This window comes from Apodemus sylvaticus, chromosome 4 (assembly GCF_947179515.1).
Source record: "Apodemus sylvaticus chromosome 4, mApoSyl1.1, whole genome shotgun sequence".
Lineage (NCBI taxonomy): Eukaryota > Metazoa > Chordata > Mammalia > Rodentia > Muridae > Apodemus > Apodemus sylvaticus.
Window position 1 is genome coordinate 83,430,004 of NC_067475.1, and position 25,289 is coordinate 83,455,292.

General features: G+C 41.0%; 1 protein-coding gene across 2 annotated transcripts in view; it reads left to right on the plus strand.

The window, feature by feature from the left end:
- Positions 1-17,690, plus strand: part of Trim2 (tripartite motif containing 2) — a 110,342-nt gene extending 92,652 nt beyond the window's left edge. For both annotated transcript variants that reach the window (XM_052180282.1, XM_052180283.1), the window contains exons 8-12: positions 143-310; positions 5,622-5,790; positions 7,134-7,204; positions 10,587-10,727; positions 13,135-17,690. In XM_052180282.1, the coding sequence (XP_052036242.1) occupies positions 143-310; positions 5,622-5,790; positions 7,134-7,204; positions 10,587-10,727; positions 13,135-13,287 (702 nt within the window). In that variant the 3' untranslated portion in view covers positions 13,288-17,690. The remainder of the gene's footprint in view (positions 1-142; positions 311-5,621; positions 5,791-7,133; positions 7,205-10,586; positions 10,728-13,134) is intronic.
- The last annotated feature ends 7,599 nt before the right edge of the window (positions 17,691-25,289 follow it).

Below are 25,289 nucleotides of genomic sequence, written 5' to 3' on the forward strand. Positions count from 1 at the left end.
TGGGTGGGTAGGGGAGTGTCAGGGGAGATTTCTTAAGCAGCACTGGCAGATTCTGATCCGAGGTACATTTCACAAATGCCTTTCCTGCCCCAGTGATCTCTGTGCTAGTTCACATTCTAATGGATGTAAATTCATTGAACAGATCTTTTCCAATGATGGACAGTTCAAAAGTCGTTTCGGCATCCGGGGACGATCCCCTGGGCAGCTCCAGCGGCCCACAGGGGTAGCGGTGCACCCCAGTGGGGACATCATCATCGCAGATTATGACAACAAGTGGGTTAGCATTTTCTCCAATGATGGGAAATTTAAGGTAAGAGTGACTACTGTTTGGCCACTAAATAGTAGAAAGAACAAGTAATATGACATTAAATTATGTTTTTCTTGTTTAAATCCAAGCCATTATCTTCTAATTCTTCATAGAGAGTCATCAATCTCAGTTTTATTAAACAAGAGTGGCTGTGATTATTTGATAAACTTGCTCTCTTTCTCTTACCCCACACATGCACACATATAATATACAAGTGTAAGCATATATATGCATATGCACACATACATGTATATACATATATACAGGTACACATATGCATATCTATGCATACACATACATGTGTATTTTAAGTGTCATTTATTTTATAAGGCTTATTTGCTTCAAAAATCACATTTATCAAGAAACTATATTGATTGCCTTAATTTGAATTAAAAAAAAAACACCCCTGCAAAGGGTTATCAAGGGGGCAGTTTGTGATTTCCAAATTAATTTGCAGACTGTCACAAGGTTTTGATCTTTCTTAGGCCTGTGGTGGAAAGCCTGGAAGAAACACATATAATGCATATTTCCTACTTTTAAAACACACAGAGGCATACTGCGGGGAAAGCCTGAGGCACAAGAGCTGTCAGTTGTAAATTATTTGTTATAACCTGAAAAGGCAACATTGATGAATGTCGCATAGAACTAAGAAAGAAAAGAAAATGGAGGCCGATTCCATAGGGATAAAGCCAGTTCACCTACACCCTGGATCCTGTCATGAGAGACTTGTGCTACTACCCTTCTGTCCTCTTTTGGCAAAATGTAAAAATGGCATCTCTGTTAGTCAGCCCTTTTACTGCTGAGACAAAATGCCTAAGAAAATCAACCTAGAAAAGATTTGTTTGGCCGACAGCTTTGAAGGCTTCAGTCCACAGTCACTTGGACCTGGTGCTTTGGTGCTGTGGCAAAGGGAAGTTTAGGATGAGGGATGGAGCTCCTGACTCAGGAAAGCAGAGCAAGCAGGAAGTGAACAGAGTCCCACAGCCTCCTTCAGGGATGTGCCCCAGTGATCTCCCTCTTCCCACCCGGCCCTAATGCCTCTCTGCTCCAGTGAGGACTAGGCCTTTGGCAGCCAGGACTTTGTGTGTATTCAAGATACAACCGGAACAACTTCTGTTTCTTCACAAGTCATCAGGGACTAGAGGAGCCCAGTGGATTCTCCTCTTAGGTGTCACCAAGGAATCACCATCAGTCAGACCATTTTGTTCTGCCATTCACAAGTCTATGAGGCGCTGGGTCAAAGGTCTTTCAGAAGACCGTGCACACTTCGCTTTGTGCTATCTCTCATAGAGTACCGACGGCTTCTAGTTTATTTGACAACATGAACATTAACTGGGATCAACCCCTGGAATCCCACTTCTGGGCTTTACTAACTTTTGATCTTTGGGAAAAATCCCATCATTTTTCTGAGTATTTAACATTCGGAGTTTAAAAACATCTATCTCACAGGATTTGAGTACAAATTAAATGAGATTTATTTCTGAATTTTTATATGGGTCTCATCTAAGAAATGTTTTTCTCCATGCCTCTTGTAATCTTTTCCAAAACATAAAGTTTGTGTGACCAGCTATGACTTGGGCTTCATAGCTGAATGAAGGTGTTTAGTTGACACCACATCACTTCCTTCTCTGAGGGTTTGGAGTGTGTTTTCCTAATCCATTCTGGAACCCTACTCACTGACTGAAGGCATTGGAAGGCTTTGGGCTGTCATAGTTACCTCATGGTATTTACAAGAAGGTATTTAAAAGATGGGTTACATTTTTTTTTTTACTCTCAGATTAGAACCCTTGCTTTATGTAGGGCAATACCTTTTCAACCTAAGGAAATAAAAGGCTGTCCCTTTAACATTGCATTTTTTAGTTTGGCTAGAACTTGACAACTCCATAGAATGGCCATGGATACAGGGAGCTCTTGTGCCTTTCTGTGTCTTCCAACACCCAACCATGACAACACTGGTAGCAACATAGATAAAACTGTTTGCTGTTCTCTAGAAGAACTCTAGTTTGGAGAAAACCTTCTTATTCTTGTTTTAGACTCTGGCAAAATGATTAGCAATCTGTACACTTGGGAGCAAATACAACAGTAGCTTTTGCATATTGAGCAAGAGTTTGCTAGCTGAGAGAGAGAGAGAGAGAGAGAGAGAGAGAGAGAGAGAGAGAGAGAGACAGAGACAGAGACAGAGACAGACAGAGACACGAGGGCTCCCTGACTGGGATATTTTACACTCATGACTTGATAGTTCCATACTCATAATAAATACTTGGAAGAACTGAAATCCTAAAGTTGGGCTCTGTTGGTCATGAGTGCCTTAGACGCTGTGAAGTGCAGACAAGATCTTGGAGCAATCCTGCCCTCCAGAGGACAGAGAAGGATATTGCCTGTTGCAGCAAGAATCTCTTCAGGATAGATGTTGGTTAGACCCCATTGGGGTAAAAAGAGAACATGAAAACACTTGAGTACTGTAAAAAGTCCTCCCAGGTGTGCAGGCTACAACTTAGTATCAGGAGATTACAGTTTTGCTCTTTTAATGGGTCAGTGAACTCACCGTGCCGCTGACTTCCCTGTTACCCCAGCATGATCTTTCTGTCTGCTCCTGACCATCTCAGATGGGTAGCATCTCGACTACCATTTTTATAGACATCTGGTATGTAGTCGAATAGTTATCCTCTCCTGCCTCCTTTTATGTCTTCCCTCATGGCTTATATCTTCCAGACCAGCTGGGAGCCTTTTGTAATCAGAAAAAAATTAAAATTAAAAATATATACATACGAAACACAAATATGGTGACCTTTATGGCCACTGTATTCTAAAATGTCTCAACTTTCCCCTCTTCAGCATGAAAACCATTTGTTGAGTTAAATGCTCTTGTTTAACTGACTCCAAGATCTGAAATATGTTTCTTACTCTTCTATAATAATAATGCCTGGCTTGTTATTTCACTTTGTAGAATTCAGTGCGTCTGAACTGGAAACAATATGGGGGGAATGGGAGAAAGCAACATTGGGTGTCAGCTTTAAGTTGTGCTTGTAGATCTGCCCTAGCTGACATCCCATGGTAGAACTAAGATAATCCTTTGGCTTCTGTTTTCATTCTAGATAATTATCCACTTGGTATTATATGGTTGAGTCATTCTGGGTAACAACTGCTGTTTGTAACGTTAAGTAGTAGTGCATTACGCGGTAATGAGAAGAGTGCCAGCTCTCCTTTTGATCTCCGTGATACCTTCCTTTCAGACTTGAAAGAGCGTGAGCGATTTCCTTTCACGCCATTATGTTAGAGCCTCTTTGATCTGTGGGCTTCATTGCAGCATCGGAATCAGACTTACACAAGAGAGTCGCTGGCCTAAGACAAGATGCTTCCTCTCCACGTAGTTGTCTCTCTGCTCTAGGGCAACCGCACCTGAATCTCCATCATTCGTAGACTTAGAAGAATAAAGAGTCCCATGAAAAGTCCTACTCCGAGAAAGCTCCATCGCTGTATTAGGAGATGAAGAGTAGATATGTAGGAGGCTGGAGAGAGGGTTCCGGGGATGAAGCTTTTGTTGATTTTGTAGAGAACACAGCACCCACGTTGGCAATTCACAACCATCTGTAACTTCAGTTCCAGGGGATCTGATGCCCTCTTCCCACATCTAAGGTCACCAAGCACACACATGACACCCAGACACACACATAGGCAAAATACTCATACACATAAAGTAAAATAAATAACTCTAAAAATTAAAGGGTACATCTGTAGCTCTCAGATTTCTATCAGGCATGCCAACATGGAGGGAGAAGGCTTTATAGCAGAACATTTGAAATGTAATCAGTGGGGGTTAGTTTTTAATTTAAAAGATAACACAAATAGCTTTAAAAATATGTGTATGAAAAAGTATAAAATAAAAGGTAAGAGTTCCTTTTGCCACCACTGACCCTCCACTTCCTAGGCTACAGAGTCTGGCGTCTACTTTTCTTCCCAGAACTCCAGTCTCTATATGGGGCTGGTTCCTGGACCCCTCTGAACATCAAGGCCCAAGATCATTCAGGATTTGCCTACAAAATGATGGAGTTCCGATACCATCCATGGACACCTTTATATTTTGAATCATTAGATTACTCATATCTAATACAAATGCCTTGTAGATATTTGTTGTGTTGTATTGTTTTGGAATAGTGAAGAAAAAGGTCTGCGTGTGTTCAGTAGAGATTTTGATATGAGGTTGCTTGAGTCTATAGAAATGTAGTATTAAAATATATGGAGTCATGATTTGGTAGCTGGAAAGATGGCTCAGTCTATAAAGTACTAGTGGTGCCTGTAATGCATGTTGTAAAAAAGGCCAGGATGGTAATTCAAGATGGAGAGGTAGGAAGGACAGGTCCCAGGGGATCCCTGACTAGCCAGCCTGCCTAGTTAGCAAGCTCAAAGAGAGACTGTCTCAAAACACAAGGCCCCTGGCCTCTACATACATGTATCACACATATGCATTTACCTCCCCACCTACATACATGCATACCTATGCCCCGACACAAATAATAACCATGATTGGGTTAGCTTATAAATAATTTTGGTTTTGTGTAGTAAACAAATAGCCATTGAGTACAACTTTCATGCATCAGTAAGTGTGGTGGATTTTGAGCACACAGTGGTGGATGGAGTCGATGTAACTTCTAACCACATGGAACTTAATAAAGTTCGTTTTTTGAGACAGGGTTTCTCTGTGTACCCCTGGCTGTCCTGGAACTCACTCTGTAGACCAGGCTGGCTTCCAATTCAGAAATCCTCCTGCCTCTGCCTCCTAAGTGCTGGGATTAAAGGTGTGCGCCACCACTGCCTGGCAATAAAGTTTAATGGCACCTGCCTGAGATTTTAGTACTGAGTATGGAATGTATCTGCAATAGTAATGGCTTCTATTTGGTGACTGTTTACAATTATATAACATTGAATAGTTTTATATTATTTATTAGTTGCTTTTTTAAAGGTTTTAGAAAGAAATATAAGGAATTCTAAGGTTAGATGAGGTGAGTAAATCTGTCTGCAACTTCCAAAGTGATCAATGCAAGTGACAGGAGAAGGAAGTCTTTCTCTACACCCTGTACTCTTTCATCAAGTGTCCATTTACAAGGGCATTGTGGTCCAAATTTGGTGGCAAATGCCTTAAAAATAAAGCTTTTATATAAATGTCTGTAGTAGATGCTGAAGACTGCAGAGCCATTTTTCTGAGACAGAGAGAACATTTGAGCAAATGTTTTCCTAAGACAACTAACTAGCTTCAGATTGGCTTCTGGAATGCTTCAAACTTCGATGTATATTTTTCTGTCCTTGTTTCTAACAGACAAAAATTGGATCAGGAAAACTGATGGGGCCCAAAGGAGTTTCTGTGGACCGCAATGGGCACATTATTGTGGTGGACAACAAGGCATGCTGCGTGTTCATCTTCCAGCCCAACGGGAAAATAGTCACCAGGTTTGGTAGCCGAGGAAACGGGGACAGGCAGTTTGCAGGTACACTCGATGGTAATATGTGAGCCCCCTTCTTTTTGCTTCTTATGCTCACATTTGCATGCTGTCTGAGCATGTTGAAGGTGCCCTGTTCCCCAGTGTGTGTGCAGCCTTTAGGGGGAATGCTGAGGGTGGAGCTAGAGCCGGGGGGGGGGGGGGGGGGTGCCGGGGGTGGAGCCAGAGCTGAAGCAGTAGGCAGTTGTCCTGAGAAGGCTCAGGTGAAAGTGCAGCCTTTAAATTGTTTCTCCTTGCCTGGCAATGGTGGCACGTGTCTTTCATCCCAGCACTTGGGAGGCAGAGGCAGGCCGGTTTCTGAGTACGAGGCCATCCTGGTCTACAGAGTGAGTTCCAGGACAGCTAGGGCTACACAGAGAAACCCTGTCTTGGGAGGGAAATGGCTTTAAAAAATTTGTTTTCTGCCGATAGTCGCTCACACTGCAGACGATGGATTTTTAAATATTTGTATTAAATGAAATAATATATCTTAAAATAAAATATTTACCAAAAACAAAAACACCCGACAAGTGCTTGAAGACCAATGAGTGAGTTTCCCATGGCTGCAGTTTTCTTTCACGAGCCTCAGGATGGGGGTTATTTCACCGTTGTGGGTTACTGTAAGAGGGCAGGGGTGTAGAATATCTGCTAAGAGCAGCAGAGGCAGTCTTTTTTGTTTATTTTTTAGTTTTTAGTTTTTTACTTTGTACTGTGCAACTTTGCAATCACAAGCTTTTTCGGATGTGCACATCTGCAAGGAAAGGCTGAGCACGGCCCATTGATTTTCCTTTTCAAAGGATGCTTGGCACGATTTCCAGTTTAGCTGGCATCGTTTTTCTTTGTGTTCATTCTCTCCTTCTTTGTCTAGCCCAGATTCTGAACACTCAATATTATAAAATGTGGGTTTTATGCTCAGTTTTTTTTTTTTCCAAAAGAAAAATTACATTTTGGAACCTCTTTCCCAGAGTGGAGAACGATGATATCTTTGTAGGAGTCCTTTACTTCCGTACTTAGCAAAAGCATGCTGTGGTCAGAGGTGGTGGGTGTGGCTTACCCAGGGCGGTGCAGAGAAGGGCTGCTGGTACTTCCTGCTCATCCTGCTTCCTTAGGACTGCCACTCTAAAGGCTTGGTGGGGCGAGGCCAGAGCAGACAGCTAAGCAACGTGCTGTATCCAGTGTATCAGGAGCTAGAAGTCTGGCGGCGTCCATGGACTGGGGCTTGGGTTCTTTGTCCTTCCTTAATTAATTCAATGTGTCAGTCTTGTCCTGTGCTGCAGCGGCTACTGTGCTGTCATCTGTCAGCGTGTTTGCTGTCGGAGCCCTCATGTGTTTCTCCCCCTGTTTTATTGCAGGTCCCCATTTTGCAGCTGTGAATAGCAATAATGAGATCATCATTACAGACTTCCATAATCATTCTGTCAAGGTACTATTAGCACTCCAACTGTTGTTACTTGGCATTGCTTGTACGGAGAAATTGGTCTAGTTGTAAATAATGTGCAGCACTGTGCAGACAATCAGACCCGAGTGGGGTAAGCCTACGGGGATCTGGCTTCAGCTTAAACACGGAGGTTTTAATATAGACTTACTTACTTGGGATACAGTATGATGGCTGTCAGTTTCTTAGATGGAAACTGAGATGAATGAGAATGATTTAAACATTTCTAAAACAGGTGCTTGGACATAGAGACAGAAATGACAGAAGTGCATATGTTTCTAGAAGGAGGAGATTTCCTGAGGGCTGGGGATGCAGTTCAGTGTGTGTCTTAGTTAGGACTTTATTGCTGTGAACAGACACCATAACCAAGGCAGCTCTTATAAAAGAGAAACATGTAATTGGGGCTGGCTTACAGACTCAGAGGTTCAGTTCATTATCATAAAGGCGGGAACATGGCAGCATCCAGGGAGGCCTGGTGCAGGAGGAGCTGAGGGTTTTACATGTTGATCCCAAGGTAGCCTGAAGAAGATTGTCCTTTCTGTACTGGGAAGAGCTTGAGTTTAGGAACCTCAACCCCCCCCCCCCCACACACACACACACACACACAGAGTGACAACTTTCTCTAACAAGGCTATACCTCCTCCACTAAGGCTGTACCTCCTAATAGTGCCACTTCCCATGGGCCAAACATATTCATTCACACCACCACAGTGATACAGTGTGGGCTTAGCATGTTCCAGGTGCTGGGCTCAATCTGCTGCATCAACATTAGTAAACAACAACTCCATACAAGTATAAAAAGCAAAGCTATAAAATTCATTTCAGCTCTTAGATCATCTTCATCTGAGAAATGTATGAGTAAGTGAATGACATCAGGTGAGATGCAGAAAATATAAAGTGTTTGTGATTATTAAAGGTCTGGAAGAGATGGTTTCAGGATCCAGAGATATTATGCCAACTACTTAAGCTCACCTTTCATCTGAAGGAAATCATAGCATTTGCTTTATGTTTTTCTCTCTGACAGATGTTGAATGGTATGCGTGGGGTTTGTTTCCCATGACACAGCACTTAGCAGTAACTCTCAATTCAATTGATTTCTTGCTTAGTAACCGTGAAATCTATAAGTCAGAGTTAGTAAGTAGTCTACTATGGGTTTTTAAAAATATATTCTTATTGTTTTAGTAGTGTTTGGGGGAGCAATAGTCTGGGATTCTATAGATACTATGAGTTTTTCTTTCCTGTGCATAATAATTATGATACAGTTTAATTCATAAATATCATGTAGGAAGCTGTTGTGTGAGCATTCTGCTGCTGTGATCCAGTATCAGAGAATAACAAAATCAAGGAACAAAGGTTTATTTTGGTTCATGGTGTCAGAGTTTCAGTCATAACCACTTGCAGAGACAAAGAGAAAGAGAGGCAGAGCTAGGGCTCCGAGACCTTGCATCCATGACCTACTACCTACAGATAGGCTAGACCGCCTTCAGTCTAGACCGCCTTCTGCTTCGGCTGTCTTCTAGTGGTCCGTTCATCGATGACCCCCATCAGTGAATTAATCCACTGATGAGGTCAGAGCACTGGGATCCACGTGTTTCCTAGAATACTCACCTCTGAACATCCCAGCATTTGGGGACTGGACCTTCAACTCCAGAACCTATGAAGGGCCAAACCACGGCAGCAATAAACAGTGATGACTAATTATGCGATAGAACAATGATAACCCTGCTGTCGCTGTGATCTGAAACTGTGACTTACTTCTGGAACATTCCACTCCTTTCCTGCCACAGTTGCAGGGCCCTGAGTAAAGCTACAGATGGGTAGGGAAACTGTGGCCTTTTTTCTTTTTTCACCACAAGACGACTGAGCGATGGGTACGGTGAGCTTGCCTGGAATTCCTAGCACTTGCAAGGCACAGGCACAGGTGTGGGCAGGGACAGGGGGATCAGGAACTTGAAGCTAGCCCAGGCTACCCATTGAGACCTTATCTTCAATAAAAATCCCCCCCAGGCCCAGAGTCAAACAACAAAAATAAAGTGAAGTCTGCATTTTAATTTTAATGTGAAGGAGATGTACTTATGCCAAGTAAAATATACTGGATGGGAAAGTAAGCAAGGACCACCAAAAGGATCGTGTGCAGGAATCAATAGCAGAAGGCCTGTTGGTGTCTTTACCAAGCCAACGCATGCTCACTGGTCTCTGGAGTTGTTGGGTATCAGTGGCTATGGGACTAGAACTAAGGAAGGCTTCTAAACTCCTCCTTTTCCCTGCCCCTTCTCTCTCACTCATTCTTTCCCCTCCAGTCCCCTTTCCGTCCTTCTTTTCTCTCTTCTTATTGCTGACGATAAAACTCAAGGTTTCCTACCTGCTAGTGTGCAAAGTGTGCCTGCCGCATTCCCAGCCTGCATCGGGGCATTCATAACCTAACGTATTAGCAAGAGCTGCCTGTGCTTGTTTCTGAGGAGCCAAGGAGGACTCAAATGTCCTGAGGTCATCCTCAGATCAGATCGGTGCTCAAAGCTGTGAACCCTCTGAGGCCCACACATGAGCAACCGTTACTGTAAAGGTTGCCCTGACTGTCACTCTTCTTGATTTGTTAGTTAATATTTCCATGCATCTAAGCAGTGCCATAATGGATAGTTAGAACAACATCCCAGGGACATCTCCGGACCATTAAGTATCATCTGAAGCATCAAGATACAGTTGTTCACTGTGGTGACATTAGACACATTGAATGTATTTAACATTGTCATTAAACATTTCATTCCAAAACCTGTGACCTATATTTGTATAATGTATACTATTATGCAAATACCCGGTAAACCACAGTAACTGATCGATCAACCAATCGCACCAGGCATGAGAGACCTCCGCCCTCTTGTTCTTAATATGTTGATATAGTAAAAAATGGTAATAAACCCTGAGTATTTGGTCTAACAAAAACCTGATCCAAACTGAATGGCAACCCATCCTATAGAGACGTAGTGCCCATATTTTAATTTTTATTTATTTAATAAATAAAGTTTCTTATTTGAAGAGAATAATATTTAGTGTTTTAAAATAAATACTTAAGTTTTATTCAAAACACCTTATAATATCTAGTATTTTATAATTTGTAATTTTTTTGTATTTGTAAGTATTTAGCAACCAGTTGTAAATGGCAAAAAAAAGAAAAGTAATTTAATAAATAATAAATGAAATTGCATATGCCCTGGGAATCACAAGAGACAAGTGTCTAGTATATAGACCACTTTTTTCAGACTGTTCTCCAGTCACAGGTCTCACTATAAATAACTTGCTCAGACAGCTATTTTTTTTTAATTTGGTTGAGTCATCTATTTTAAATAAAAAAGTCTTTCAATACTTCGTCCAGGTATTTAATCAGGAAGGCGAATTCATGTTGAAGTTCGGCTCAAATGGAGAAGGAAATGGGCAGTTTAACGCACCAACAGGTGTAGCCGTGGACTCGAATGGAAACATCATTGTGGCTGACTGGGGAAACAGCAGGATCCAGGTATGTTAGAGCTTCTACAGAGTGTGTCAGCTGGCAGGGATTGAAGAGTTGCCATTCTAGAACCTGGGAAGTCATAACACCATAGATAACCTCACATGAAGGACCAAACACCCAAACAGGAAAGGTAGAAAAAAGATGGCATCGTTAGCATAAGATCTTCTCATTCAAAGTTGTTACTCATTTATTTTGGTTTAAATATTGTTCTCTTCAGACCTCTAAAGGGCTCATTGCTGGGATTCAATGCAGCCATTGAATAAAAAGGTACTACTTGGGTATTTTACTCAAAAGTGAAGACTCAAGTTTTCTTAATTGTGAATACAGGCAACAATCAGTAGTTTTAGAAAATTATGATTGTCACTAAGAAAATATACATACACACACACACACACAAGCTCATTACAGTTGGCCCAGACACCCCTCACTGCTGTTTATGTTCATTGTGGCCATCGCTTCTTTTCATTTAATGTGCCAGTTAATTAGCAAACATCCAAAACCAGATGTGGTGACACTTGACAATACTCCCAGCACATGGGGAGGTAGAAGAAGAAAGATAAGTAGTTCAGGTTGTCTTCATCTGTGTAGAGTTCAAATCCAGCCGCATTGACTTCAAGCCATATATATGGTTATACTACACATATTTAATTTTGTACTTTTTTTCATTTCTTTGAGATATAGTCTATATAGCCCAAACCCTGTATAATCAAGAAAATAATTGAGAATATCCATGTAATGCTTTTACTTCTCATATATATTTCTCATATGTATATATTTCTCATGTATATAAGGTCTATCACTTATCATACATATTATATGTTATATAATTATATATATATGTATATATATACATATATACATATATATATATAATAAAGCTTATACTATATATCTTAATTACTTTAACTGACTTCTGTATTCATAGAGACATTCTGGGATGAAGATGCATGTAGTAGCTCAGTTGACATACTACTTCTCTAGTACGCATAATGTCCTGAGTTCAGTCCCCAGTACTATGTAAGTTGGGCATGGTGGCACAGACATATGATCCCAGCACTTAGGAGGTAGAGACAGAAAGATCAACAGCTATGTATGGTTGACTACATAGCAAGTTTGGAGCTAGCCTGAACTATGTGAGGCCCTGTCTCTAAAGAGAGAGATTCAGAGGTCTCACTGTAGTAGGTAGGAGGGTACTTTAGAAGGCAGGAGCCAGGCGAGTGTGGATGCTGTTTCTATTGTGTGGCCTCCTGGCATCCACCTGTTTACATTATTCCTGAAAACCCCGTGGGCTAAACAAAATGGTTGGAAGGAACCCAACATGGGAACTTGTAATGGGGGAAGTGTTACCGGTCTGGGTTTGCATCTCTTAATTTCATCACAGTAGAATCACATGGACCATAAAAGAGCTGTTGCCTATTCAGATGTTGCCTGAACTGTAGACTTGGACAAAGAATGAAATCTCTGTTTTGTCATTGCACAGCCATAGTAAGAATGAGGCATGGCAGTTCTACAGTAGTGACTTTAGTCATGGAGGGAGCAGGGAAAGAAACACGACCAGTGTAAATGGAGACAGGGGTGCTGTGCTGGGGTCCTCACTAGGACAGAACAGATGGACTGATTGCGTGTCACAAAGCAGCTATTAGATTGGCTTCCATGACTCAGGCCAGCGAGTCCAACATCAATTGTCTGTATGCTGGAGAGGCCAAGAAACCAGAAGTTTCTCAATCTACCAGGCCCCTGCCTCAGCAGTCCCAACATGGCAGCTAAGGGCTAGACTCTAGGCCCTGAGCAGTGGTTCTCCATCTTCCTAATTCTGGGACCCTTTACTACCTCATGTTGTGGTGACCACCAACCATACAATTATTTTCATTGCCACTTCACAACTATAATTTTGTTACTGTTACTACTTGTAATGTATTTTTGGAGATAGGGATTTGCTGAAGGAGTTGAGGATCACTGCCCTAGAGGATTCTGAGCGAACCTCAGGTCTTCAGCCTGTGCTGGAAAGTTAAAGAGGCTGGGTTCCAATGTCTGCAAATGATGGTGGTGGTGGTGGCAGTGGCAACAACAAAGCAGATGCACCCACCAGCCAGGACAGAAGGCAGTAGGCCAAAAGCAGCAACTTCTCTCTTAGACCTCCTTAGGCCTGGACCACAATGAGGGAGACTCCCCACACTGAGGGAGATTCATCCCCCGCTCAGGTCATCTTTTCAGGAACCATACTTATGGATATTTCTAGACCCCATCTCATCATTATTTCTAGAACTAACTAAATCAGCAACCAAGATTAACTATCAATACTATGTGTGTGCCTGAGCAAGCCCAGAAATTCCCTTACATGCTTTCTTTATTTTAAATACATGTTCTTCAGCATCTGTAATTTCTCTGATGCTCTGTTTTTATGATTGTGCAGGTTTTTGACGGGAGTGGATCATTTTTGTCCTATATCAACACATCTGCTGACCCGCTCTATGGCCCCCAGGGCCTGGCTCTCACTTCGGATGGCCATGTTGTGGTTGCAGACTCTGGAAACCACTGTTTCAAGGTCTATCGGTACTTACAGTAACTGCGGACAGCTCTGTACTGAGGTCTTGCACTAGAAACTGGAACAGAGTTCTCAATGTGGGACCAGATTACGATAGGACTTTTCACACTAGGAAGAATCTTTGGTGAACTTCCCAAGGTTATTTCTGAATGTAATCATTTCCTTAAAAACTGTTTATCCAATTTCCATAATTCACTTTTAGGATTTAAAAAGAATCTTCTTCTACTGAATCTACACAAACTGCAAAGTTTTACACCTGTGAACTATGACTCATAGGACAGGGATTTCTGTAGTTAAACTAATTTTGCAAATCAGACGTTAAAAAGAATTAGCGTTATCTGTTGACTGGTGAATGAATGATAGACTTTGCATAGAGCTTCCAAGAACAAAACTTGTAGATGCCTATTTTATTTAACTTCAAGACCCAAGGGACCTTCTAACCTCACTTTTACAGTAGGTGTTATTATTCTGGTGACATGTTTTTGCTTATCAACAACCACATATAAATTACCTTAGAGAAATCCAAGGCTGTCTTGCAAGATCCTCTCAGCTGTGACTCAGGGCCCCCTTGAGTTGAGCCCTTCAGAATCAATGCAAATTTCCCAAATTTTCTGGGTTTGATCAAAGATCGTTTCTGTGTGTTCTCTTCACCTTCTTGTGTCTGCTCACCTTGCATCAGAAAATGAAATATATTTTCAGGAAAACCTGAAACTCCTGAAGGCACATAGCAAAAACAAGGGGACCCTTTGGTTACTAGCTTCAGATCAACACGCTGGAATGGACTCACGAGAAGTCACATTCATGTGCCATGTGTTCATATGTCATTCCTCTTCCACGTCCTGAAAGCGAAAGCTTTACCTCCTGCAAAACGTCAGCACATGTAGTCGGACACCAGTGTCCTAGGACAGAGAGCCATAAGCAGCCCTTTGGAGGATGAATGGTGTCAACCAAAGGCATGTGATTGATTCATGATTTCCCCTTAGAGAGCAAGTGTTACCAAAGTTCTGTTGAGCATTACAGGTAAGGGCATGTTGTGGTTATTTATCAGTGTCTAATGAATAGTAGAGGCATTAAAAGGGCAAGTATACATGGTTAGGGTAAGATAGAATGTATTATACATATATATATAAATATATAGACGAGTCCTTGGTGGGTGGGAATAGGCAGCACTTCTGAAAGACAGAAGCATTGTCCAGCCCGTCCTTCAGCCGGTTGCCTGGCTGCTGCCATCGGAAGCGGCCGGCCTTGTGGAGTGAGCCCTACTGCAGGTTTCGGCATTGCCATTTTCTGGCATGATGGTGATGTCTGGCTTCCAGTCAAATGACCTTCTTTGTGTTCAAGAAAAAAAGAAGAAAGAAAAACAAAGAAAGAAATCTTTAAACATTGAGTTTGAGTTACCTTTCATTTAGATATAAATGCATTTTGAGAAACATTACCTGTTATGGATCCTGTAAACCTACATGTGTTCTCTTTCCACTGATTTCCTACTCAGTTCTACCAAATAAGAAAGTTGTGTTTGGCATATTTGTTGGCAATGTTGGGGTGTCATTCATTGAAAACACCTTAGATATCTACTGTAAAAACATTTTCCCTCAGACACAAATGACGATGTTTATGGCTTATTATCTTAAAATTCCAATGTTTGTGATATAAAAGTTTTTTAAAAAATTAGAAAGAAAATCTGGCTACTTCTAATGGTCTATTTAATTCATTATAACTAAATCAACATCTGGGTGGAAAAACTTTATTTTCAGAGATTCATCTTGGTGTTTAGCTTATTATTATTTTAGTTCTGTGGGATTTTAAAATATACAAGCTTGTCTGTACTAGACATAAAATTCAATGCCAGTTTTAGAGTGGTAAAGTAAGACTACTTCTGAATACCATAAAATAAGTCTTTGATTTTATATTTTGGTTTTAATTTTTTTTCCTGGTGCTGGGGATGCTCCTCATGGCTTTAGAAATATTGAGCAAGAGCCCTGTAGCTGGGCAGTGCCTACAGCCCAAGCCTTCAATATGAAGTTCAGTGTCCCTGTCCTCAAGCTTCCTATGAGGTCAGGAGTGCACCTAGACCCTGGGCCAGAGGCATGCATAGAGGAGAAAGGTATCCCTGGGCAGTTATAGCTTATAGTCTGGAAAGGAGGATGTGTTGCGCTGTTTATTAATGGTCTGCCTGCACGACTGTTTCTGTTTCTTGGCTATTTAAAAGAAAGCTTTTTTAAAAAAAAATGAGTAAATTACTTTTCATTAATTTTCACAAGCAGAAAACATGTTTTTAAGAGACTGCTGCAGGCTGGTTTTGTTTGATTCTTTTTGTGGTGCTGGCAATGGAATCCAGCACCTCAGGTGTGCTCTGCATCTGAGTTGTGCCTCCACGGTGCAACTCTTATTTTGAAAATGAATTTATCAAATGAGTTCTTTTTTTTTTTTTGTACAACGTTGAGATATTTGTGAAGTGAGAAATTAATTCATAAACAAATCAGCCGCATATATAAAATATCGCATCAGGCTTGATAGATCAATAAGAAATAATACAAATTGGGTTGTTTTTTTTTTTTTCTTAACACATAAATATTGGTATGAACTGGAATGAAAGAGTAATTTAATCTAGTTCTGTTCCACCATCATAAAGCACCCGCAGTGGGCGCTGTAGGAAACACTACATTCTGCACTTGGGTATGTGTGTGCATTTACTGTATTTCTTTGTGGTAAGCATATTTGTGGGGGGGTGGGAAGTGCTGCTACTAAGATATAAATAGACAAGATCTAAATGAAATCTTGTCTCATTTGGTCAGAATGGTTTCTGGTAAACTGAGAAGGATTATTAAAATAAGTGGCTTTTTTTTGTTGTTGTTGTTCTAGGCTACTGTTACTGTCTAATTGATCTTAGTCAAGTATATAGAACCCGTCATACATTCATGATAACGTAGCACTGAGAAAGTAAGCATTCAAATTTCCCTTGGGCACTAAGGACAAACAGTTAGGTTTTATAGGTTAACGATAGTGTATCTTCTCCCAACATAAACCTCCCCTGCTGGACACGGGGTGGTAGGGAGTACTTGACTATCCAGAAACACACAATTAGAAAGTCATTATGACTGTTTGATGGTTTTTAAATGATGTGGAAGATTTTGATGAAACTTTAGTCTCTGTAACCAAATAAGCCCCTGAGTTTCCTAAACTTGACAAAATTTGAGGCACTACGTACCCCTGGTCCATGCAGCCGTTACACGACTGCTCCTACTACATGTACAGGGTATGTATGTCCTCACAGGGAATGAACTGGAATAGCGGTGCATGACCAGGGATATGAAGCCTCACTCGAAAGGGTTAGCATAAATGCTTTGGTAATACCTACGGAGGAAACTGGAGAGATCAGATCAACATCGGGTCATCTGTAGATCACGTCAAATGGGAAATGTCTCTCTATGCATTTGAACTGTGGAGCCTCTCTGTTCACCAGCTTCTGAACAGGGAAGAGGAATTTCTTTTTTGGGTGAATGCTTTTAAAACAAGACCTTTCCAAGTAGGATAACATCGAAGCTGCCTGATGCAAACCTTACCTAATTTCCCTTAAAATCAAAAGTCCTAATACTGTTACTTTATGTAAATGTTGCAGGGTGTTTAAAAATTTACAATTATTTTAATATTTTTGATAACTAGGAATCTAGTATTGCCATAAAGGAAACTAAGTGCCCATTAAAAATTTGTTTGGTATAAAGGAATACTTTTTTGGTTTTGTTTCAAATGACAGTAAGCTACAAAATCGCAATGCTAATCTTCAAAAACACTTTCTAATGAACTGTGTGGTAGTTGATTGTGTGGTCTGTTTGTGGAGAATGTGTGGATGCGATTCATTAACATTCTAGAAGAGATTAATAATCAGCTATGTTGTTCCAATGAATGTACAGCACTTCCATTAACTTTTGAAAGCAACACAGCCTTAACCTCAATGCTTTTGCTTTACAACATGGGATGTTGTGCTATCAACCAAGTACCCTCTGCTAACATTTTTTCTTATCATCCCTTACTGCAGCCTTTGGAGGCTGCCTATGAGAATGAGGGTTGTTTGTTCCCTTTTCATTTCTTTGAAGATCTTGTACATTCCACCTTGACACATCTGTCTCATACATTCTGTGTACTGCTGGTCTTGTGTTTTCTGCCATTCATAATGATATAGCCTCCTCCTGTGTTCTTTTATGAATTGAAATGCTGACTGCCTATTTAAATAGAAGAACGGACGCTGTGCATCAATGTGTTTGTATGTTCGTAGATACATACGTACCACAGTATTTTGGATGCTTTAGTCTATAATAAAACTTTAAATTAATTCTGTCTTGAAACACGGGAGAAACAAGATTCATGTGTATATCGTTACCATGCACAAAAATCTCAAATCATTATAATAAAGCTTGTTCTCTCCATCTGCGGACTGAGTATTTATTCAACAGGTGGTTCCCTGAGTGACAGGGAGTGGGAACTGTTCTAGAACATATAGAAGATTGCAATACCTCTATGAAACTGTTTAGAGTAGAGAACCTGAGTGCTATTTTTGTTGGTTGTGCTGCTAGCCACTTGTTAATATTCAGGATGTATATGAAATAGGAGTTGGAGAAATCTTGACACAATGGGCTGTGTGTTTGCTTGTAATCCTCAAAGATTTCAAGATGAGATGGCCTTCTGCTGGCTGTGGCAGATGCTACTAGGGGGCAGGGACCCTAGAGGGACCTCATACAGCTAGTACTTCTTGGATCAAGAATATATTGATGCAGAGTTCATCATAGTAAGGATTTCTGTATTACTGTACATTATACCTAATGGCTGGTGTATTAGTTTGGGTTCTCTAGAGTCACAGAACGTATGGATAGTCTTTATATAGTTAGGGGATTTGTCAATGACTTACAGTCTATAGTCCAACTTCCCAACAATGATCAGCAGCAGCTGTGGATGGAAGTCCAAGGATCTAGCAGTTTCTCAGTCCCACGAGGCAAGCAGGCAAGGAAGAGTGAGAGAGAGTCTTCCTTCTTCCAATGCCCTTATATATCTCCAGCAGAGGGTGTAGCCCAGATTAAAGGCTGTAGGTCTCCAGCAGAGGGTATGGCCCAGATTATTGGCGTGTGGGTCTCCAGCAGAGGGTATGGCCTGGGTTAAAGGCGTGTGCATCCATGCCTTTAATCCCAAATGATCTTGAACTCGGAGATCTCCTTGTCTTAGCCACTATGCTAAGGTCTCCATGCCAAGATCCAAGTCAGAAACTTATATCTCTGAGCCTCCAAATTAGGATCATAGGTGAGCCTTCCAATTCTAGACTGTAGCTCATTCCAGATACAGTCAAGTTGACAACCAGGAATAGCCACTACAGCTGGATGTGTACTTCAAGCCACAGAATCATCTAGAGACTAGATCAAACAATCCTCTGGTAGTTCAGTGTCAGGGAGCTTGATGCTAAGTGGATGTTTCTATTCTTCTCAAAGAAACTTGTTACCACAGTCCTCAAGTTCAAGAAAACACCTCTCAAACAGTGTCTCCGTGTGCCATATCCAAGCTGTCATGCTCAAATGTTTTCTCCAGAACAGACTAGAACTCTGAAAGAGGTGGTTAGAGTTAGCCTTACAAGGAGAGATGAAACAAACAGAAAATAGAATAAAGACCCAAACTGACATTAATAAAATAACATTTATTTTTTATCAAATCTTTGTTTTTCACTTTTATTATTGCTGTTTTGCTTATTTTGAGGCAAGGTCTTGCTGTATTGCTCTGGCTGGTCTAGAATCTATCATGTAGCTCAAGCTGGCCTTGAGCCTGCACAAGGCCTCCTGCTTCCCACCGTCCACTTTTCCCCTTCTCCCGGCATGTCCCACTGCCATCACAGGCTCTTCAGAGTCTATCAGATTTAGAGAGGAGTGCCTCCGGTCATCCGGTACCTCAGATGTTCAATCAGAACACATCTCCTGTGAAGCCCGTGGCATCTCTTTCCAGAGGAGCAGGATTCAGTTCTAGCTACAGTTTGTCCTTGTGGAAGTGAGGAGACAGGCAGGGCAGGCAGATACAGTTTTGGACCACTCTACCACTTAGCATCCTATAGTCCAAACACGCATGGCAGGCTAGAGTTTCTGCTAAGTGGGAAGACTTCGACGATGAACAGTGAAACCTGTATCACCCAGGAGCTTACCGTCCAAAGGATGAAACAGACTTGTACTTTAGCAGTGTTATGAGTGCTGTTGACGCACGCTTGCAAGTATAGTGCTTACTCAGAAACCCTGCTCATCCCCTGGACAAGCTAAGAAACCTCATTTGCTCTTCTTCCCCCCAATCCTGCCCACAAGGAGAAAATTCCCAGCAACGTCATCTCTCCTGGTCTCCGAGTTTCTTTACCTTATATGGCCACAATCCCAGATCCTAGCTCACATGTCATCACCCCACACTCAAACCCCATTACAATTCCCTTGCTTTAGGCTGGGCTCACGACTTCCCTGATCTCCACCTGTGACATCAGTGAACTCACCCAAGGGCAGCCTCTCAACAAACCTGCCTTTATACTTCTGATTCAGCTTTGATTGGTTCTTTTCATTGGTGGAGAAATCTATTATATACCATGGCCAGCAGAATGCCCAGGCACTGTTCTGATTACTAGAGGATAGCAAAAGCCCTAGGTTCATTCCAGCACATAAGCCAACAACAATAACAGCAACTCCCTAGTCTATAGGCTTGAGAAAAATGAACATAGCATCAGTTCCATGATCTACAGGGCCTGGTGTGAAATGAAAATACTGGGCCCCCTTTTCTGTAGAAAGGGGCCTGGAGAGACAGTGTCTTAAATAGGGTCACTATTGCTGTGATACCACGGCGATTCTTGTAAAGGAAAACATTTAACTGGGGCTGGCTTACAGTTTCAGAGTTTTAGTTCACTCTCATCGTGGTGGACATGGTGCTGGGGAAGGAGCTGAGAGTTCTATATGCTGAACTGGAGGCAGCAGGGAGAGACTGTGTGTCATACTAAGCGTAGCTTGAGCATGTATGAGACCTCAAAGCCCACCTCCATAGTGACACACTTCCTCCAACGAGGCCACACCTACATATTTGCAGGTACGAGTTTGTTCCACTCCCTCTGGGCCAAGCATTCAAACACACGAGTTGATGGGGAACCATACCTATTAACACCACACATGCAGCTTAGTGAAGGGCTTGCTTTGTTGGTGTGAAGACTTGAGTTCCATCCTTCATGTCATGAAGTGTTGGACATGGTGGTATGTGTTTATAACCCCAGCCCTGGGGAGGTAGAGTCAAACAGACCCTGCATCTTGCTTTCAGGTCATCCTAGACTACTTGTCGGGGTGTTAGAAGTTAGAGAGTGGGAGAAGCCTAATAGGCTCTGGAGTCACTGGGGTCCCAGTCCCCCAAGCCACTGTTCCACTAGCTTGACAGCATCCTGTCAGCACCATCAGCTGCTGAGTGGTTGGAGACCATCATTGCCAGGTGACATCCTGGGATATGGGGACACCAGGTAAACCAGAGTAAGTGTGTGGGCGTGCTAGCTATCACAGAATAATTGCGAACCAGATCAGATCCACCCGTGTGGGGGACAAGAACACCACTGAGAAGTAAAAAGAAAAATCTCTCAGTCTGAGAACTGGCTAGAGCCTGTTTGGCTGAAACGTTAACAGACTGACAGATTCTAGCCTCCTAGTTAGCCCTGAAGTCCCCATCTTTGAGGAGATGGTACTTCTCATCTTCTTATGCAGATGAAACTCTTGTTTTTAAAGTGGTTAACTGTTCTGCTTCTCCCTCCCATGGCAGATGAGACTCAGGACTCACAGTCCAAAAGGTTGGGGGGAGATGTTTGTGGCTCTCTCCTAAGAGTTTGCATTTTAAGTAGCTAGGTATGATCCCAGTTCCTTTAAAGCATGGATTTAAAAGGTATTTGCGAGGTGATTATAAAGCAAAGTGTTTGCCTTCCAGAGACAAGGATCCCTGGGTCACCCACACTGTGGAGCACACGGCACTCAGGTTCTTTCTTTCCACAAGCCCACACAACTCTAGGGACTAACACAGCCCTTCTTACTTCTTAGCTGCTCTGTTTGCCCTACCACATACGCTCTAATTAACTGACCTTTTGCTCAAGTTTTGAGAGTAAGAGTGACTTTGTGCTTTGACTTCAGTCTTTAAAATACATAAATTATGTGTATAGATGAGCAACCTACCAAACTTAACCAATACCTAGAAAACTTTTATTAAAGATTTCAGGCCTAATATAAGTTGACCAAAAGGAAAATGACTAAAATTGCTTGTACAGAGCCATATTGGGGCAGTCTTGCACTTGGTCAGAGTTTGACTTTGGTCAAGGTTAACTTCTCCCAGTTAGCCAGGATCCTGCTCCACCTAGGGTGGAGTGCACGTAGTAAAGGTCAAGTTCATTGTTCCTCCAGGTATAGGGATTCCTGAATTAAACAGGTGACCCACCCAGCTGCCGGAGCAGTCAAGACGAAGACCTCCAAGAGAAGCTAGACAACTTCCACCGGAACTCAGCCTGGAGTCTGGGGGGAAGGGTTTGCCCGAACTGTTATAAGGTCTGGCGCCATTAAAGTTTACGGCTTTGATCAGTGAACATTGACTTGGCCGTACGTTCTTTTCGCCTCTCTTCCCTATGACCCCAAAATTCTCTCAACAGGTAACCCGGTTCACATGTAGCTGCTGGCGGCTACATAGTGGCGCCCAACGTGGGGCGACCTGGCACGAGAGAATTTCTTGAGGTAGCCCTATCCAGCGAAGCTTCGCAGAAAAAGGTGAAAATTAATGGTGTCCGCACGGTAAGCAACATAGAGGGCAAAACTAGCGCTAGTGAATTCGTGTCTATGGTTGTGAGTGCAAGGAATGGATACAGTTTTTCAAGCATACTGCGTGGACCCAGCGCAGGACTGCTTGGGTTGATAAGATAGGGAAATATGGGGAAGGAATTTGGTAGGCATTTGCCCAAAGCTCGTAAGAGCTGATTTCGGCGAAAAGAAAGGGGTTTTTAAAAATAGGCATATGTCCACAGCTTCTAAGAGCTGTTTAAAGAGGAAAATGGATGCAATTGCTTAACAAGCACGCTTAACTTTCTGTGTATCTTTCCGTGTTTGTCCCGGTGCACCGACTGTCTGTCTATGTGTATGTTTATGTCCTCTCTGTGTCTTTGTGTGAATGACTGTTTCATGTTTAAAAGAAAAATTGGTAAAGATTACATCTGCTGGTAACCTCTTGAGCTAGCCACAGTTTGTGTGGGGAATGATTCAAAGCCACGCAGCTCACTCAAGAGACAAGCGTGGCTGGGGAAAAAGCCGCTCTTAAAGCCCAGAAACCTCAAGATTTGGGAAGACCTTGGTTTGGCTTGTGAAATTCATGTAGTCGCTTTATACATGTTTCTAATTGGTTTTAATGATATAAGGCTTTACATTTCTGGACTAAAGATTTATAAATTAATTGGTTATTATGTAAAAGGTATAGTGTTATTAAGAAAAGGTTAGTTTAAAACTGGTGATTCAGTGTTAGAGCTATCTTAACTAACTACACGTGGCCTAACGCCACTCATGCCTTGTTCTTGTTTATAATTGGATTTAAAGGTATATTTTGCATGTCTTGACTATAGAGTATTGGCTTAAGTCACTGCACATGATTTAAAAGGTATAATGTTATTAACAAAAGTTAGGTTAAGGCTGGTAGTTTAGGGTAGTCGCCATTTTGAACACGTGGCATGATGGTTAAGGCTGGTAGTTTAGGGTAGTCGCCATTTTGAACACCACGTGGCATGACGCAATCCAGGAAATACAGGCCTTTGGGACGCTCCTAAATTGGCATGGTGTTTCATGTGAATCTTGGCCTGGAGATTAGACTTAATGAAGATTAAGATTTAAAATATTGTCTCTTTAATAAGTTACACTGTTATACACTTGAACATAAGAACTGGCATACAAACCTTGTGCTGTAAATATGTGTTTGCCATTAATTTTAAAGAAAATAGATTGTTTAAAATTGAGATTTGCTTCCAAAATTACAATTGTGCTCTAATATTGCAAGAAAACATTGAGTTACAATAAAAATCAGTGTGTCATTGGCTACAGTTTTCAGTTTGCAGGCTCGTAATTGTTAACATTTTGTAATTAAGATAATTTTGAGAGTGATACAGCTATGGGATTTAGAGGCCCATTGCCACTTTTCCACAAGTTTATAGGCTACAATGGTAGGAGCAAAATTTAACCCTCCAAGATTAAAAAGGATATCTCTGTAGAAATGTATTTGATATCAAGTAGGTTCCTTTGACCATGAAATTACAGGTTTCTTTTGTTTAATCCTTAAATTGTCCTTGTAGGTTTGGGTCTGGTCTTAGATAAAAGGCTCAGATTAGAAGATATTTACATTTGAGGAATCTCATACAATGTCCTTGCCAAGGACTCAAGGTGGATCCTAGGGCAGATAAAAAAATTTACATTTGAGTTAATGCAAAGCTTAGAGCTGCCTCAGGGGAAGCTAGTGAGGAAGTTTTGAGAAATTGTTTCTGCCTTACAGGCCCCACCTAAGGAGTGTTTGGCTTTAAAAAAAAAAAAAAGTGTTTTGTCTCTGTTTTTATACTAGAAGTTAAGATCTTAAAATTTTCAGTGTATAATGTTCATAGAATGTTTGTTACAGGCCCTTGCTCCTATAGACTTTTAGAATTTTTAGGTAAATGGCTTTCAAAAGTTGTTAGGATATATTAATTGGCTTTATCTTATATTTACCTCATTTTAAGCTTGCCACAGAAGGTCTTAAACCTCTGTTTTCAAGGTAGGAAACGTTTGTTCCTTGCTTCAAGCAACAATCAAATTTATTATTAATGGTTGATCTATTACATGGCAAGCATTTTTAGGCAAAATTAATAATTGTTATCCAAAAGATAATTTGTACTATCAGATCACATGTTTATTCCTTTAAGTTTCTCCCTGCTTCAACACAGATACCTGAATTGGGTGCTATAGCAGCTATTTTTAAGATGTTAAGGTCAAGCTTTTAATAATAGTAGATATACATAGCTCATGGTTTATAATTGCTTAAAATTGGTCCATTTTTAATACTGCTAATTCTTAATTTCTACAGTTTATACAAATGTGATTCAAATTTCTAAGAACAAAGGATATGTTCTCTAAATGACTGTCCTTTAGGTATTTGAAATAATTTTATATTTTGTGCACATCAAATTATAATGATTTGTTCTTGATGTCCTCAATTTCTACCTCTACCACGTAATGGTGTTAATCCTAGAGGACTTAGTTATTACAGATAAATGATATTCATATTTCTAATTTAAAAGATTAAAAAAATATGTACATGTGACTAATGATTCATTTTTAGGCTGTCTAGTTGCAACTGCTCTAACAGAAAAAGCAACTATATTTTATATAATTACATAGTTATTGCCTATGTTATGGTTTATACTTTGTGTTCCAACTTAAATTAATAAAACAATATCTTCTTGGAAGAAAGAAGAGAGGGGAAATTGTGTCCCTGTGCATATAATTTAAATTATGCTTACATGTTTTTAAAAAAAAAAAAATTTTAAAATTTAGATGCCAAGAAACTCCTTGCTAAATGTATATGACATCTTGTAATTAGACATATTGATGTCTAGGTGAAATGAAGGAATTCACTTACTAACATATGCCATGATCCTGATTTAATATTGGGGGAGAAGGCATGCCCTCTGTTTTTTCCACAGAATGCTGCAGAAGATATGCTGACTGTGTGCTTGCTGAATGCCCAGACCATGGTAACATAAGAGCTATATTGGGTATATGTTCTTGACTTACCTCAATTGTTAAATGTCCCAGGTTAGATAAATTGCCTAGCTTCAAGCTTTTAGACTTTGTGGGACAGAACATGGAGACTGTTATGCTAGCTTAGGAAAAATTAATTAAGAAGAGTTAAAATGACTCTTCTCCTTATTGTGTTCAGCTGACTCAACCATAGACTGGTCTAGAAATAATTCCAATATTGAAGATTCCAATTTTGAAGAT